We start from the raw sequence: 15,926 nt of genomic DNA on the forward strand, positions 1-15,926 counted from the left end.
TTTGTAAAATGTGTGCTCGTCTGTGTGTGCTTGTGCCTGTGTGTGTGTGGGCAGAGACTGCTGACCAGGCAGCATATGCCAGGGCTCGGGCACTCAAAGACACACAGTCAGCACAATGCCTGTCACAGCAGCCAGCCAATCAGATCCCTTAAAGCATGGGCCAAAGGGCAGGCAGGAACCAATTGTCGTGACAGGGTCTTCTGTGCACCGGTGTAACTGATGGCTCAGTTTGGCTCAGTTTGGCTCAGTTTGACTCTGGCATTCAACGCCTTGTATTTATGCTAACGGATGTTGCTTCGGTTTCTGAATGACAGTTAATGTGTTGTTATTTATTAGATCACAATCATTACTTTGTGCAAATGTGGGCATTTCATACAGCGATGCATACACAATTACTTAAAAGTATCTTCCGTGACTTGTAATATAACCATGTTGCACAATATTTAATTATAGTTCCAAATGCAGAGATTGGAAAGCCTTATTACAAAGTACACAATGCTCACTATTCATTTGCTGTGGCAGATCATAGTAATACTACATTCTTTTTTTGCATTGTGGTTCTGCATTGGGCCTGAGTCTGTCAGTGTCAGACATTCATTTTTAGGCTATGTCAAGATATTCTAAACTGCATGTACAAAAGCACCAAACGGAACTACTCTGCTTTGTTTGTTTCTCAAACCATAAAAAGCTCGTCTGTTCATCTTTTTGTTCACTTCCTTTTTTGGGGGACCGGTACATTGTAATACAAGGATAGATAAAAGGATAGCTCGATTCTTCTCACTGGACTGAATAACTAGACATGGAGGATACAATCAGAGCTCTGCGGACAAGCTTTTCTGCCTGTTCCTCCTGCGATCATAGGGTTAGGGGATTTAAGGCTTTGGTTTCAGTATCCTCTTAAGATAGCAATGGGCAGTTAGATGGATCAAGTCACTGGAAGGAAGAAGGCGAGGGCGGGGGGTACATATCTAAAGATTTTCATACGTGTACAGCGAGAGGATGGTGCTGTATATGCGTCAGCTCATGTTTCAGAGAATTAACTACCAGCTGCTTGTGGAAAGAATTTCTGAAACAGTTTAAGCAACAGGCTACGAATGTGATTACTGACCAGTAAATAACAATTGCTTAATAAGGATAAGAGGTGAAAACTCCATTTGGAATGTAAACCATTCATGTCGGCTGTTAAGTAAAACTTGAATGTTGCTTTGATAACCATAATGGTATCCATATGGTCGCCTAAGGAGCCCATTAGAGGGAAAACAGTGAAAACAAGACACCTGTTTTGAATTTTGCCATTAGAATTGTGCTAATCTTTCCTACTGCAAAATGTTTTACTGCCTTTTCTCAGAGTTGGGCAGTGTGCCAGTCTTTTTACATGATGTACTCAAAGGCCAACGCAGACGCAAAACCTGAACTAACGCAATAAAAATGTGTTCCTATCTAAAATGATCAAATGGGATTTGTTTTTATGAAATCTCCTACACAAACCCTGCGGCTGTTCTGTCCCCTCCTGCAGTGTTTATTCAAATGCTCAAACGTGCGCACATTCACACTGACCATGTGCGCACACAGATAAAAAGCCCAGATATGACTGTGGGCTTGCTTTTATGATGAAAGGTGTCAAAATAAAATAAGTCTGAGAGTAGAAAAGAGTCCTTGAACTGTTTTGCATTACTTTCGTGCACTGTGTGACGGCGACTGCGGAGCAAGCTGAAGTTCAGCAGCTCATTCACAAGTCATTGTTGCATTGAGCTGGCACACGTGCCACGTAGAAAAAGAAATCTCAGGTCAGGTATGTTTGATTTCCTTCAGGCAAAAAGTATAATTATTGTAAATGCTAAAATACTGAGTGATTCCGACATGTAAAGGAAGAGATGCCATCTAATGCGTAAAGGATTTTCACTCCTTGCTTTGTCCTATACTTGCACCCAAACCTGCATGCAAGTAGAGCTTAGGCTGGCAGTGGAGTCTGTTTGGTAAATCCTGACTTGAACATTAACAGATGTGGTTAATTTTGTATCAATTAAAAGGAAAACCCCGGGCGTTCTTACTTTCATGGCGTCAAATACTGCGGTTGTATCAAAGTCACTCTCCAAACTGCACACAATCGACCAGATTTACTGAAAGGGCAAAATAATGTGTGAGAACAACCCCCTAAATAGTGCTTATATACACGTGTGGTTAGTTTTATAGGTGATTTACAAAAGTTGTGTTGTTTTTTAAACACATGTGCAGTCAGTTCATTTAAATATCAAGCATAAAAAATAAGACACGCGGGGGAGGGTGGGGTTAAATACTGGTGCAACTGGCAGTAAATTGCATGTCCTAAATGTTAGTAAATCTGGCCCAAGGTGTCCTTTGGAGTCTGCCCTTGATGTAGCAAGTTAAGGTACTCCCAGCTCATCTTATACGGATGCTTGTAAAGAATCCCTGGGCACTGCATTTGAAGGAATAAGCATGTGGTTGCATTCTACCGGTTTAATGATGTGAAGTGCATATCTGAATGCAAAATTTGATATTTAGGTAAACCTAAAGTTGTTTTCAGTGGTAAAAAACGGAAAAAAAAAAAAACAATCTATGAGTAAAAGTAAAAAGTGAGTGAAATTTGAATAAATCAGCAAACATAAAGTAAGCGAAAAAAGTGCAAACATTATTATGTTGCTCTTTGTTGTTTGCTTTCTCTTCTGTTTTTTTTCTCCATACAGGTGACCCAGGTGTTTTGGTTTTTTTTGTTTGTTTGTTTTTTTCTTTCTTCCCCCCCTTTCTCACCGTCTCTTCTCCCCTTTGGTTTTCTTTCTCTCCCTCTCTTTCTTTCATTCTTTCTCCCTGTCCTATCCCCCAGTCATGTCTGTCCCGTTTGTAGGAACTGAAAATAAAATAAACTCATAATTATAATAAAGGTCAATCAAATGGACCAATATGGCAAGGCCATGATGATCCACTTGGTAAAATAAATCCGCTTGGCATCTATCTTGGACTTAAGACAACAATTCTGATGGCTAAAGATCCAAACGGGACAAAAAAAAGGAGAAAAAAAAAGAAAAAAAAAAAAAGAAAAAAGTGCAAACAGCTTTCAAAAATAGCATGCAAATACTGCTTTGTCCTAAATGACAAACTTTTGACTTACTCTGTCATAACCCCTTCAATTTCCAAATGTTGTCTTTGTACGTCATTAAAACTGCAGAAAATAGTTTGTTTGCTGCAGTAATAAACATACATTACTTCTGCAGCTGGTGTGCCAATGCTCTGCCAAAGAACAGTTTTGCATAATTCTGAGACATCAGTAGTATCTGACATAGTATCTGATGTATTGTAAATGATGCTCTGGGATGAAAATGCATAGGGAAAAGGAGCATACTGTATCCAAAGCACAGAAGTGAAGGTGTAAGGGAATGTGTAGAAAGAGCTAATAACAGTTATGCAATGTGGCTGTCGGATTACCAGGCAGACTAGGGACCTGACATTGTTACATAACACAGAGTCCAGACTTTAATCCATATAGCGACCTGACTGGCATGCTCCACGCATGACTAGAAGCCTTAACCTGGCTTAGACAAGGAGAGCTGTCTCTCAGAGGAATATTAGAGAAATGCTAGCATTTTGATATTAAGGCATGCTCTCTATGTATATTTACTACTTTACCCATACTAATAAATAACATTGCTAAATCACAGTGAAGTCCTAAGTTCTTTCAACTTCGTCTCACTGCGGAGGTTCGCAGTAGAACATGAATGAAATAATGAGAATAAAAATGAGTCTGAGGTTTTTAATGGGAAAAATGTGGAGTGCCCACTCTGTTGCCCCAAATGGAGGAGTTTAAGTATCTTGAAGTCTTGTTTATGAGTGATGGGAGATTGGAGTGGAAGATTGACGGACAGACTGTTGCACTACTGTCAGCACCAATGGTGACATTGTACAGGTGCACTGTGGTGAAGAGAGAGGTGAGTGTAAAAACAAAGCTGTCAATTTTCTGTGTTCCTGCCCTCGTCTCAACGAGAACTCTCAGTAGAAACCATAAGAGTTTCGACATCTCACTAGGAATCCTCCTGGACGCCTTGTAGGTTAGGTGGCAGGTCCCACCAGGAGCAGACCCAGAGCTCACTGGAGAGATTGCACCTCTTATCTGCATTGGGAATGACTTGGTGACTGGAAAGCTGGAGGAGGATGTTAGGGAGAGGATGTCTGGGCTTGTCAGCTTAGGTTGGTAAGTGGCAGAAGATGGATGGATGGATGGATGGATGGATGGATGGATGGATGGATGGATGGATGGATGGATGGATGGATCCACCCCAACCGTTCACAGCAGATGGCCGCCCCTCCCTGAGCCTGGTTCTGCCGGAGGTTTCTTCCTGTTAAAAGGGAGTTTTTCCTTCCCACTGTCGCCAAAGTGCTTGCTCATAGGGGGTCATATGATTGTTGGGTTTTTCTCTGTATCTATGAAGCGCCTTGAGGCGACTTTTGTTGTGATTTGGCGCTATATAAATAAAATTGGATGGATGGATGGATGGATGGATGGATGGATGGATGGATGGATGGATGGATGGATGGATGGATGGATGCAAGCAAGTACCCATCAGAACACTAAAAAAATGAATGATTATAAGTTAAGCATTGGATTGGACAGTAGATCAGATGTTAATATTTTCCTCAAATGAAAGGGAATTCCTCATATTTCCTTTCCGCATTGGCATTTACAGTATTCCTCTTTATTCACAAACACTATTACATTATAATCTACAGGGTGGGCCATTTATATGGATACACCGTAATAAAATGGGAATGGATGGTGATATTAAAGTCCTGTTTGCGGCACATTAGTATATGTGAGGGGTTTGCAAACCCCTCACATATACTAATGTGAGGGATTTGTACAACTATATTCACAAAATATTACATGCATTGTGCAGTATTAATGTAAATTACAGCAATTTATTAGAGTAGTCCTCTCTACCACTGTGAGTCGATGGCTTTATGGCTTTCTCTGACTGCGCGGTAAATACCTGGGTTATTCAAAATATTTGTATTCACTCTCATCTGATATCTACATGCAAATCGTTCATTTTTAGTACAGCGGCTTATATTGCTCTGGAGGAGGGTTAACTGGAAGATTACATGAGGACACTGCTGAAGTCGACATGCTTACAGAGAACATAATACAAGTAGCTTCTATGCACACATGCAGACATGTTGGGGAATTTAACCCCAGCAGGAGGCTTGACAAATTCAGTCTCTAAGATTTCCCTGGCACGGAGAACCAGCTCAACCAAGCCAGATCGATTTCAATCGACGGCTTACCAAAATGATGTGGCTGCCAGCGGGCCAGCGTGATGGGCCTAAAAATAGTTTCGACCAACCCCGAGGCTGTGATGTGGCCACGTAAGCTCTGGTGGCGTCTGGGTTTATGTGTCCCTACTGAAACCCATCAAATTACAGATGCAAATGCTTATCAAAACTATTTCCACTTGCTGACACAGTTTACTAAGGCAGCAATTAGAGAAAAGGAAAATGGGAGACATCCCAGGAATGTGGGAAAAAAGGGAGAGATGGGAAAAATGAAGAAATAGGAGAGATGAATAGGGAATGGGTGGACAGTGTCAGCCTTCAGTAGGCCACAAACCAGTCTCTGCTCCCTCCCTCCCTTCTTTTTTTTTTCTCTTTTATATCCAACATCCACAGATCAAACGACTGGTGAACATAAATAAAAGCCTTGATGATGATTTCCCATGAGAGCTGTGAACAACTGCATAGCATGCATTCGCATCAAGCTACGGCAAAACAGCTGTCCGCGCTTCTGCTGTCAGCACGCCTGGTTGGCCCGCTGCCTGACTGCCTCACTTGCTCCTCAAATGGTTCACATCACCGAGACAGAGGGAGAGAGAAAAGATTATGGTTATGAATACTTCATAACCTAATTGGCCCTTGTTAAGGGATTTATCAATACATAATACTGTGGATAATAAGATAAGGAGATCCATCCTGTGCGTTAAACACATTAGGTTATGTTCCATGGGGGGACTTGTGAGGCGGAAAAGCCTTTTTACATCCAAGGGCTTCACACTTTGCCACACTGCTTCAAACCATCAACCAGTACAATTGTGCTCTAATTAGTCATAGTAGCAGCAGCACAGCAGGTGTTTTGTGTAGTGGCACCTCATTAAGGGACATACAGAGAAAAGGGGGTGGAGGGGGTTTCCCTTTTTATCCAACTGTAATATCTATTTCATGTCCAGGATCATGTGATTTCTGGAGCCTGGCCCAGCAGGCACTAGGTGATAGGCAGTAAACACCCTGGGCACTACATGGATCTATCACCTAATATCATTTCAGCTGCTGTGCATATTTGCCCAATTTCCATTGGCTATGAGAGTGGATGAGAGTATTATTGTGGTCCGCATGTTGCACTTGATTATCTTGGAAAAAATGGCAAGTACGTGCTAATTCTTGTACTGAGCCTTGAGTGTAAATTTAGGTGGATTGACACTATAGTAGTAAAAATGAAAAGAGACCACGCTGGAAAGAATCATAGTGAGTTAAAAACTCAGCAGTAGCTGGAGGTAATTCAGCCATTCCAGTTCATCTGCGCCGATTTGTTTGGACTGTGGGAGGAGCTTTGTATGAGAGAAACTGCGGGGCAAAAGGACTGCCGAAAAGAAGCTTTAATTCGGAGATCTACAGCATCGTGAGCAATTACTAATAATAACTGCATGGGTCAGAGCCGTAATACTTCTCAAAATACATATGTGACCACAGAATGATCCTGCAGGAGAGGCGGAGGGTGCTGCTGCAGGGAACAAATTTCCTTTTGAAGCATTATCCATTAAACGATTGAACTCTTTTATGCAAATGTTTTACAAGATAAAAGCATAGGAACCCTTGAGGTTCACCCATATATCTCCATATTTCCATGTACATAGTAGCTTATCCTTGAAAAAAATAAAATGCAAGTGCCTGAAGCCTTTGTGTGACCTCTTGACACGTTTTCTTGAGGGGATCAATACTTTGGTTCTCTTGTCACCATCTTGTACATATAAAGTTATGCTACAAAATGCACAAATGCGCTGATAGCATCAACTCCTTAGTCAAATTGTTCATCACATGAAGCAGCGTGTGACATCATTGGTTGAAAAGGTAAAAACACAGCAGGTTAGCCTACAGGCTCTTACTCTGTTCTTAAATGCAACCCGTGTCTGTGTGTGTGCACACATTTACATAACTTTGCAGCCAGCAGGTCTATAGTGAGATAACATTCCCTGGAACTCCGATGGTTCTATTTAGTTAGTAGTCACACACACGAACGCATAGCCTAAACACACACATACACATACAGAGGATCACAGGTAACATAATATAAAAAGTGGAAACTTCACTGAGAGCCAAGGGGACATTTGATGTGCAAAAGTGGAAAGTCTACATTCAGAAATGGGGCAGCTGGCTCGACTAACTTTGACCAACTGATTATGTTTTTGTGGTCTATTATCTTTATACTAAGCTTGGATTTCACACAAGCTTGCCTGTGTGCAACATTGTATTGACCTAATTTATTATTAGGCATAGAAAGCAGCCTGTGATATCTGTAGAAACTCCATGCAACACAGTGCAGCGTGATCTGTTCGGGGTGTTCCAGTCTTATCATATTAGTTTAGATCATGTATATATGTGGGCAGTATAGTGACTAGTACCATGCATGGATCATCCTGTTACATAAACCTGGGAAAAGTCCTGGCCAGCTTTCTTCTTCCTTCACTAGCAACAGAATAGTTCTCATCACACCTATTTGTCACTGAAAATAAAAAGTAACCACCACAGTGCAACTTCAGCCTTAAAACATCTAATATTAAATGAAAAATTAATCTGTTGGAAGTTTTTTATTTTTTGATGGACATAGTGCTAATTTGATAGACTTGAGCAGGTAGGCACTCCTAGAAAAAAGGTAGCATGTTCACTGTTTGCCTGTGTGGGTTCTCTCTGGTTTACTCCAGCTTCCTCCCACAGTCCAATGGCATGCATGCTGGGTTAATTAGTGATTCGAAATTGGCTGTAAATGGGATTTTGAGACTATGTGTCTGTCTCTCTAGTGCTGTGATACAGAGGTGTGGACTCGAGTCACATGACTTGGACTCGAGTCAGACTCGAGTCATTAATTTTATGACTTTAGACTTGACTTGAAAAAATGTTCTAAGACTTGTGACTTGACTTGGACTTTTACACCAATGACTTGGGACTTGAATTGGACTTGAACCGGTTTACTTGAAAAGACTTGATATCTTACCCCAAATATAAAATTTAACATGCATATTATATGGAGATTGAAAATGTGACGTCATTCACGGGTAGAACCGCAAAGGATTCTGGGAACTCGTGGCAAGCGGTACTAGCGCACGCAGGCTTTCAATTAAAATCAGTCACACAGCGATAAAAAGAAACACAAAAATGTCAAGAAGCTGTTGTATTATTAACTGCAATAGCCGGTCGCATGACAGCCACGAGAAGCTGACGGGTAAAGAGATCGGTTGTTATCGGATTACGTCGTTGAAGAGAAATTGTTCGAGCCATGTTTCCGAAGTAACAAAGAGGCGACTGGATTGCAGCCATTCAAAGATCAAATATAACGTCCTAGAACACTCCAGCTCACAGGTTAGTCTGCTCCAAGCATTTACACAAAGGTCAGTCTGCTGTTGTAGTTAATGCGTCATTTTTCTTAACATAATTGGTGATATAGGTTACAAGCAAGTCTGGCGCTGAACAGAAATTGTCGTGCTATGCTCCTTTATTTATTGTGCATAAATAGTAAATTATCCTGACACAATATTGCGTTTCGCTTCTGTTATTATGGTACACTGACAAAAACATATACTTTTATTCACAGGATAAAACAGGTTTTTTGTATCACTAATTGTCCAGTACGATTACAGCATACAGTATTATTGTCACTGCTACATTTCTGTGATGCTACCAGAAATTATTTCCACTACTAATTAATTACCGTTGAGCTCAAAGGTCCTATTAATAAACGGTTAACGAATGTGTATTTATGAAGACGATTTGTGAGACTGGTACACGGTGCATTTCAAGGTCCTGCACCCATCCGTCGGTAAACTGTACCTGGGCTTGTTGCAGTGACCGGAAGTTACTAAACTTCATGAGTGTATGCACTCACTCCAAGAACCGTATAATTATAAATATGCATATAAATATGCTAAGATGAGATAGCTGACTTCATCTAACTAGCAAATGTTGTCCAGGCTACGTTGGTGATACAGTTTTTTTTAATGTGTATGATATTTTTGTCATGCGATTTTAAAGCTGGTCCTACAACCGCATCCAAGAATAACATGCAGCGTATCTCAGAACTGTCGGTGAAAATTATTCTTGGAGCTAAGTTTAATTGAGCTGCATTTTAAAGAGGTGCAATTTCACAATTTGTGTATATTTTCTAAGTTCACTATTTTGTATGTGTTGAGAAAAACACAGATTTTAAAATTACATGGTCTAATATTTACATTTAGCATATAACTGCAACATTATTTTTTCGTTTGTTTTTTTTAAAGACTCGAAAGGACTTGAAATTCAAAGTTTCAGACTTGTGACTTGACTCGGACTTTTACACCAGTGACTTGAGACTCGACTCTGACTTGCCTGACATTACTTGAGACTTGACTTGAGACTTGAGGATAAAGACTTGAGACTTACTTGAGACTTGCAAAACAATGACTTGGTCCCACCTCTGCTGTGATGGACCGGTTGACCTGTGCAGGATGTCTTCCTCTGGCCCTTTTTTTTACTTTTTAAAAAATGATGACATTCAGTGCTTTTTATCATCTTAGGCTTCTAACTCATTCCAGTGCCCCCCCCCCCCCCCCCCCCGCAACACACACACACACACACACACATATAACCAAACTCTATTGAAAATGTTTTTGCAGCATTAATAACACTTTATTTTTTAAACAGAAATAATAATTTTCTTATCTTGGATATATGACCATGCTCATTTAAAAAACAAAACAAAAAAACATTAAATTATAGGTCTCACAAATAAAAAAACTGCTCATTTTTAAGTGATGGGAATTCTCCTGGGTTGTAAAAACAAAACAAATAACATGAGTGAGTACACACTGCTGCATAACAACGTGTAATCAGCAGGCGGTGAATAACACTTAAGGCTGAACTTTCCCCTCCAGCCATACAAAATATGCGTTTCTGCAGAGGGACGGCAGAGGACCTATCAGAATTACCGCCACGTGAGCTCAAATGCCTGCTTTATTAGAATAACTTTTCCAGGATTGGTCCAAATGCGAAACATGGTATTTATAGATGATATCTAATTGGTCGTTGCCTTTCAACTTCATAGCGAACACAGCGCAAAGCTTCCAGACGATGTTCATGGGCGTCTCGTACTACGAGAAAGTAGTGCGCCGCGAAAATTAATATTGCAAGGATATTTTCGAATAAAAGTATGATACAATTGTGGCGCGTGTTAAGTAGCTACATGGGAATGCATACGTGGCAAAAGGTCCCGAAAGTACGCGCGAATTAAACGATAGTGTCTACTTGTGTTGGTGGCGGAGGGATATCGTTTTCCTAGTGCGCGTCAAAATATTGGCTTGGGAAGACCGCGCCAAAGCTCAGACAGCGGCCACTGTTCAGTACAACAGTCCGCCGCAGAGGCCCTTTAAACGCACTCTTCTGTCGGCACGACTACTATACACATCGGAGTGGTCGGCTTCCCTTTCTTCTTCTTTTTTTTAAATTCTTAAGAGGACTGTTTTTATCGGAGATACCTGAGTCGAGACACAGGAGTCATATTTGATGCTGGTTTTTGGGGAACGGTGTGCGACTTCGCGGTCGTGACACGACTTTGACGGGCGCGGTGCGGCGGAGTTGGCGCACTGCTGGACTGGATTTAACAGTTGCTCGCAGCCAAGACGGTTCGCGCCACCATTTACACTGCGTCTGAACCCACTTCTTTTCTTACTTATATTGTTTCTTCGGACTCACAGCGATTGAATAGAGGTCGTCTACACGGTCGTTTCAGCTCGAATATGTTGCTGTCAAAGTTTGGTTCATTTTCGCATATTTGCAATCACTCGAGTATGGACCATCTACCAGTGAAAATACAGCTTCAGCCGGGTAGGTTACCGTTACACTTGAGGCGTCTTTTAACTTCATTTATATTGGATTTGTAATGTAATGGCTAATAAATCGGAAGCATATTCTTAATTGAACAAAGTGTGCTACTACGGTTGCAGCTGACCAGTTCGTACAGCTAACAAGTTTAACCTCGCAATGCTGCATTCACCTTTTTTTAAATAACATTCCCCGTTTTATTTTGTTTTTCCCCCCTTGCAGTTAAAGTGGAGAAGGAGCCTTTCGAGAAGGTTTACCAAGTGGGATCCGTACTGGGAAGTGGCGGATTCGGAACTGTGTACGCCGGCAACCGTCTTTCTGACGGCACACCGGTAAGTACGGGATCGAGGGGGGGGGGTCTATGTTTTGGTCTTGCATGTGGCGCCATGAAAGTGGGGTATTTCTCAGCTCCCTAGTTCTCTCTGTCAGGAAACACGATGTGTGTCCCCTATAATTAACGCTCACATTGTATTCTTTTCTGTGTGATTTCAGGTTGCCGTGAAGCATGTCGCCAAGGAGCGGGTGACGGAGTGGGGCACAATTGTAAGTAGTCATCCGCCGACGATTTTGTTTGTTTTGCAAACACCCCCACCCCCCTCCCCGGCTGTTGCTGGGTGGTTTTATATAACTATATTGTATTTTTTCCCCCATTCAAGAAAAAAATAATTTTTTCCATGGTTAATAAATGCCTCAATTTGCCCCCTTACAGAACGGTACTATGGTGCCTTTGGAGATCCTGCTGCTAAAGAAGGTCAGCTCGTCTTTTCGCGGAGTTATCAAATTGCTGGACTATTACGAGCGCGCGGACGGCTGGCTCATCGTCATGGAGAGGCCGGAGCTCGTGAAGGATCTGTTCGACTTCATTACTGAGAAGGGTGCCCTGGACGAGGACACGGCTCGAGGCTTTTTTCGACAGGTTTTGGAGGCGGTCAGACACTGCTACAGCTGCGGCGTGGTACACAGAGACATCAAAGATGAAAACCTGCTGGTTGATCTACGCACCGGGGAGCTCAAGCTTATCGATTTCGGCTCAGGGGCGATTCTCAAGGACACAGTCTACACCGATTTCGATGGTAAGTAAGCGCTCCTTTTTTGTGTGTGTGTGTTAACAAAATTGTCTAATTTAATTCATCGCTTATGCGAGAGGCTTCAGTGCTGGACGTGTGTATTGTTTTGATGAATACGCATCCGTGTGGGCTGCGTTGTGTTTGCCCTTGGTGCCCCGCTGTGCTATATTCAGATATGGAGGCGTTCACGAGGCGCTGACGCAGTCGTCTGTTTTTGGTCGAGGGTTTTCTTCTCCCAGAGTCTCTCTGCGTTTTCCTTATCGATGATCTATTAAAGGATGTTGCTAATTTAAAAGTAAATAAAAGATCTCTCATATCGCAGATATGACTCACAGCATAATGATCATATTGGTGGCCATTTTTTAATCTGTGAATCATCCTCGTCTTGTGATAGGGAGACTACTTTTAATGTTTTTTCCCTTTCAGTAAAGGTTGAGTCACTGTTGTGTTTTGTGGATGCTTGGTCAGTGCCACGTAACATCTGTTTGTTGTGAAACCGGAGACTGTAGTTCACGTGATGGGCTCACGTTGCTTTTTTTTTTTTTTTTTTTTTTTTTTTTTTTTTTTTTTCATGTTTGGTAACCAAGTTCCTCCTTCCAGGAGGGAAGGGAGGAGGGGAGATGGAGGCAGGTCACTCAGTTTGTGTTTTGTGGCGTAGGAAAAGATGGAAAGCTTTACTACCATGACTCAGCTATTTCAGACACATTATTCTCAATTTTCTTTTTCTCTCCCGCCTGCTGTTTCGTAACTCACCTCCCTCTTTTCCCCTCTTTGTTCTCTCACAGGTACAAGAGTCTACAGCCCACCAGAGTGGATCCGCTTTCACAGATACCACGGACGCTCTGCGACGGTTTGGTCATTAGGCGTGCTGCTCTACGACATGGTGTGCGGAGACATCCCCTTTGAGCAGGACGAGGAGATCCTAAGAGGGAGACTGTATTTCAGGAGGAGGATCTCAGCTGGTGAGTGTTAACACATGAGTTCACTCTGTTGCCCTCTAGCCATGGTTACTGGTATAGCTCATGAGGTCTATATTTATAAATCAATTCACATTAGAGTAAGACCTTGTAATCATAATGGATGACCTGATCAAATGGCTGGTAAACAGATTTATCTGTCATAAATAAAATTGAGGTTTTTTATTTTTGGGATTTTTTTTTTTTTTTTTTTTTTTTTTTTGTCTGTTTTTGATTTCCCTTGGTGCACTCTGTACCAGTCCCACTCACCCTAGAGAGCTAACCTTAATAAAAGGGGATGTGTGTTCTGGTGCTGTGATTGTATACATAAGCTGTAGAGATGAATCCAAAATATCAGGTTCTCTCTTTCAGTTTGTTGGCCCTTTTTTCTTTTTTTTTCTTACTAATTTTTTTTCTTGTTTTCTCCTCCAGAGTGCCAGCAGCTGATCAAATGGTGTCTGGCCCTGCGGCCCTCAGACCGGCCCACTCTGGAGCAGATCTGCGACCACCCCTGGATGAGGGCAGTGGCAGAATCACCCAAGTCACCGGAGGAGCCTGTGGGCAGCGACATCCGCCTCAGGACCATCGACACAGATTCTTCATCAAGCACAAGCTCGAGCAAGGAGAGCCTCTGAGGGAGGCTCTGATAGACTTTTTTTTTTTTGTGGGGGGGGGGGGCAAAAAAAACAAATAAGACTTTGTGGGAAAAGAAGGGGTGGGGATAGGACTGATCTGCAACCGGACCCTCTGACCCAGCAGGCCCGGCAAGAAAAATGTACTTTAATTTTCCTCTTTTGTAGGGAATTTCTAATTTATTACTTATGTGTTCTTTTTATCTTATAGTCCCATCCCCTCTTTTCCTTTCAGTTGATTTTTACTTGTTTCCTAATGGGAAACATTTTGCTGTTTGGGCGGTCTTACCAGCACTATTTATTCCCCCCCTCCCCACTTTTAAATTTTAATTTTACTTGTTTTGTTACTAGGCTGGTATACACAGCTGGCAAGGCCCTCCTATTCAGACATGGCTGCTCTCATAGAGCATGGACATAACCCTTTTATTTAAATGTTTTAATTTTGATTTTGGAGTGCCTTTTTTTGGAAAGCTGCTTTTCAGGGGCGGGGGGACTTTTGTCAGAAACTGTTCTCTTTTCCTTTTTTTTTTTTTTCTCCTTCTTCTTGGAATAGCCCTCAGCGTGACAGTTAAGTTGTCTCTGCTGTGATGGAAGGGGTGTTTAGGCTCTTTTTTTTTTTTTGTTTGTTTGTTTTTGTTTTGTTCCCCTTCCTTCTTCTGTCCTCCCTCTCTCCATCACTGTAAGCCAACCAGCACCTAGCTGAGAGGCTAAAGTAGAAATAGTCAGGAGAGAAGGAGGTTGGGGGCATGGGGGCTCTTCCTGGCAATGGAATACTTGAAACACACTCAACTTGACTCTGTGTCGCTCTCTTTAACGCTGCTCACTCACTCTATAGCCTGAACAGGTGTTTGGAAACTGGATCCTGTCTTTTCTGAATGTCTACAAAATGTCAACACACAGCCCACCCTTTTCTCCCGCTCTGGCCTCAAATGCCTGTTCCAGGGTTCATAGCCCTCCTGACTTGTCTGTTCTATATATACGCATACATTTTTTATATTTTTTTTTTTGCCTCCCATCATCTCACTGCTTGACACTACATAGCCCCCACCCCTGGCCTTCCTCAGGGTTTGGGGTGTGAAATGCACAATCAATGCAATATTCATGGACTCAAATGTTTTTTGTTTTTTTTGTTTTGTTTTTTTTTCTTCAAACAAATATTGTATAGTGTGTAGTTTGTTTGTTTTTCCTCTTATTTGTGTGTACATTTTCTTCCCTCCCCCCATTTGGATTTAATTTATTCGTAAACATGTAGACATTCCCACACTCTGTGGTTATTTATTTATTTATTGTCTATGCTTAAAAAATCCCCCAGTTTTTTTTTTTTGTTTTTTTTTTTTTTGTTTTTTTTTCTGTTTTTGTTTTTGCATATCCTACTTGGCCTTTGGTTTGCATTCCTTTATAACTTATTTTTACATTTCAACTTTTTTTTTTTTTTTTTTTTTTTTTTAGATGTGGAAGATGCACTGAAAGCAGTTGTCATTGTAAAAGCAGAATAAAACGTTTACTTAAATTTGAAAAAGAGGATTTTTGAATGTTATTTAAATACTTAAGAAGTCTGTTAATGTCGAATGACTAAGTTTCAGAGAAATCCACCTGGTTTTCTGTGCTGTCGAGATTCATTTGAGTTCTATGGGGAGCTCGTACTCGTCACATAGCCTCATATTCGGAGACCCTTTCAGTTTAGCTGTGTGACTTGTGGCTGTGAAGGATGGATGTCGCTATTTTTTTATACAAAAGTTTCAATAAAAGCTCATTTTTATGTACAGAAAATAACTCTGGTGTCCTGATCTTTTTGAGCAAAACCATTGCATACAGGCAGCTTTCTTACTGGTTGCCCCTCACAAAGTTTAAACAGCAGGTGGGTGGGGCTTCTGTGCCGTCAGCCAGAGCTGTGTTTTCCCACTCTGACATCTGCAAAGTCAACAATGCATATGATCACTTTTAGGTACACTGGCCTTATTATTTTAATATTTGGCTATAGTTAATATGAGCGTGCACCAACGTAATAGCTGATTACTCACAGAAAATATTAATAAAAATTCTAATCGGTTTCCTTTAGATTACCACCATTTGCAGAAGATGGTGAGATTCAGACCCAGTGTTGTTCATCTGCTTGACAGCAATCCCCCCCCCCCCCCCCAAGG

At 41.5% G+C, this 15,926-nt stretch overlaps 1 protein-coding gene across 1 annotated transcript; it reads left to right on the forward strand.

Moving 5' to 3' along the window:
* The first annotated feature begins 10,641 nt into the window (after positions 1 to 10,641).
* pim3 (Pim-3 proto-oncogene, serine/threonine kinase) lies at positions 10,642 to 15,543 on the forward strand. Its single transcript, XM_085387291.1, has 6 exons — positions 10,642 to 11,130; positions 11,350 to 11,459; positions 11,620 to 11,670; positions 11,837 to 12,200; positions 12,980 to 13,156; positions 13,583 to 15,543. The coding sequence occupies exons 1-6, from the start codon at positions 11,043 to 11,045 to the stop codon at positions 13,783 to 13,785; spliced, it is 993 nt and encodes a 330-aa protein (XP_085243417.1). The 5' UTR covers positions 10,642 to 11,042; the 3' UTR covers positions 13,786 to 15,543.
* The last annotated feature ends 383 nt before the right edge of the window (positions 15,544 to 15,926 follow it).

This window comes from Rhamphochromis longiceps, linkage group LG17 (genome assembly GCF_057381845.1).
Source record: "Rhamphochromis longiceps isolate RC_006_pf linkage group LG17, R_longiceps_female_GT1.1, whole genome shotgun sequence".
NCBI classification, from domain to species: Eukaryota; Metazoa; Chordata; class Actinopteri; order Cichliformes; family Cichlidae; genus Rhamphochromis; species Rhamphochromis longiceps.

Excerpts from the sequence above, each read along its gene's own strand:
- pim3 (XM_085387291.1), top strand. The coding sequence starts at position 11,043 with ATGTTGCTGTCAAAGTTTGGTTCATTTTCGCATATTTGCAATCACTCG. Across the intron at positions 11,460-11,619 it reads GTCTTTCTGACGGCACACCG|GTTGCCGTGAAGCATGTCGC; the intron begins GTAAGTACGGGA and ends GTGTGATTTCAG. Across the intron at positions 11,671-11,836 it reads TGACGGAGTGGGGCACAATT|AACGGTACTATGGTGCCTTT; the intron begins GTAAGTAGTCAT and ends GCCCCCTTACAG.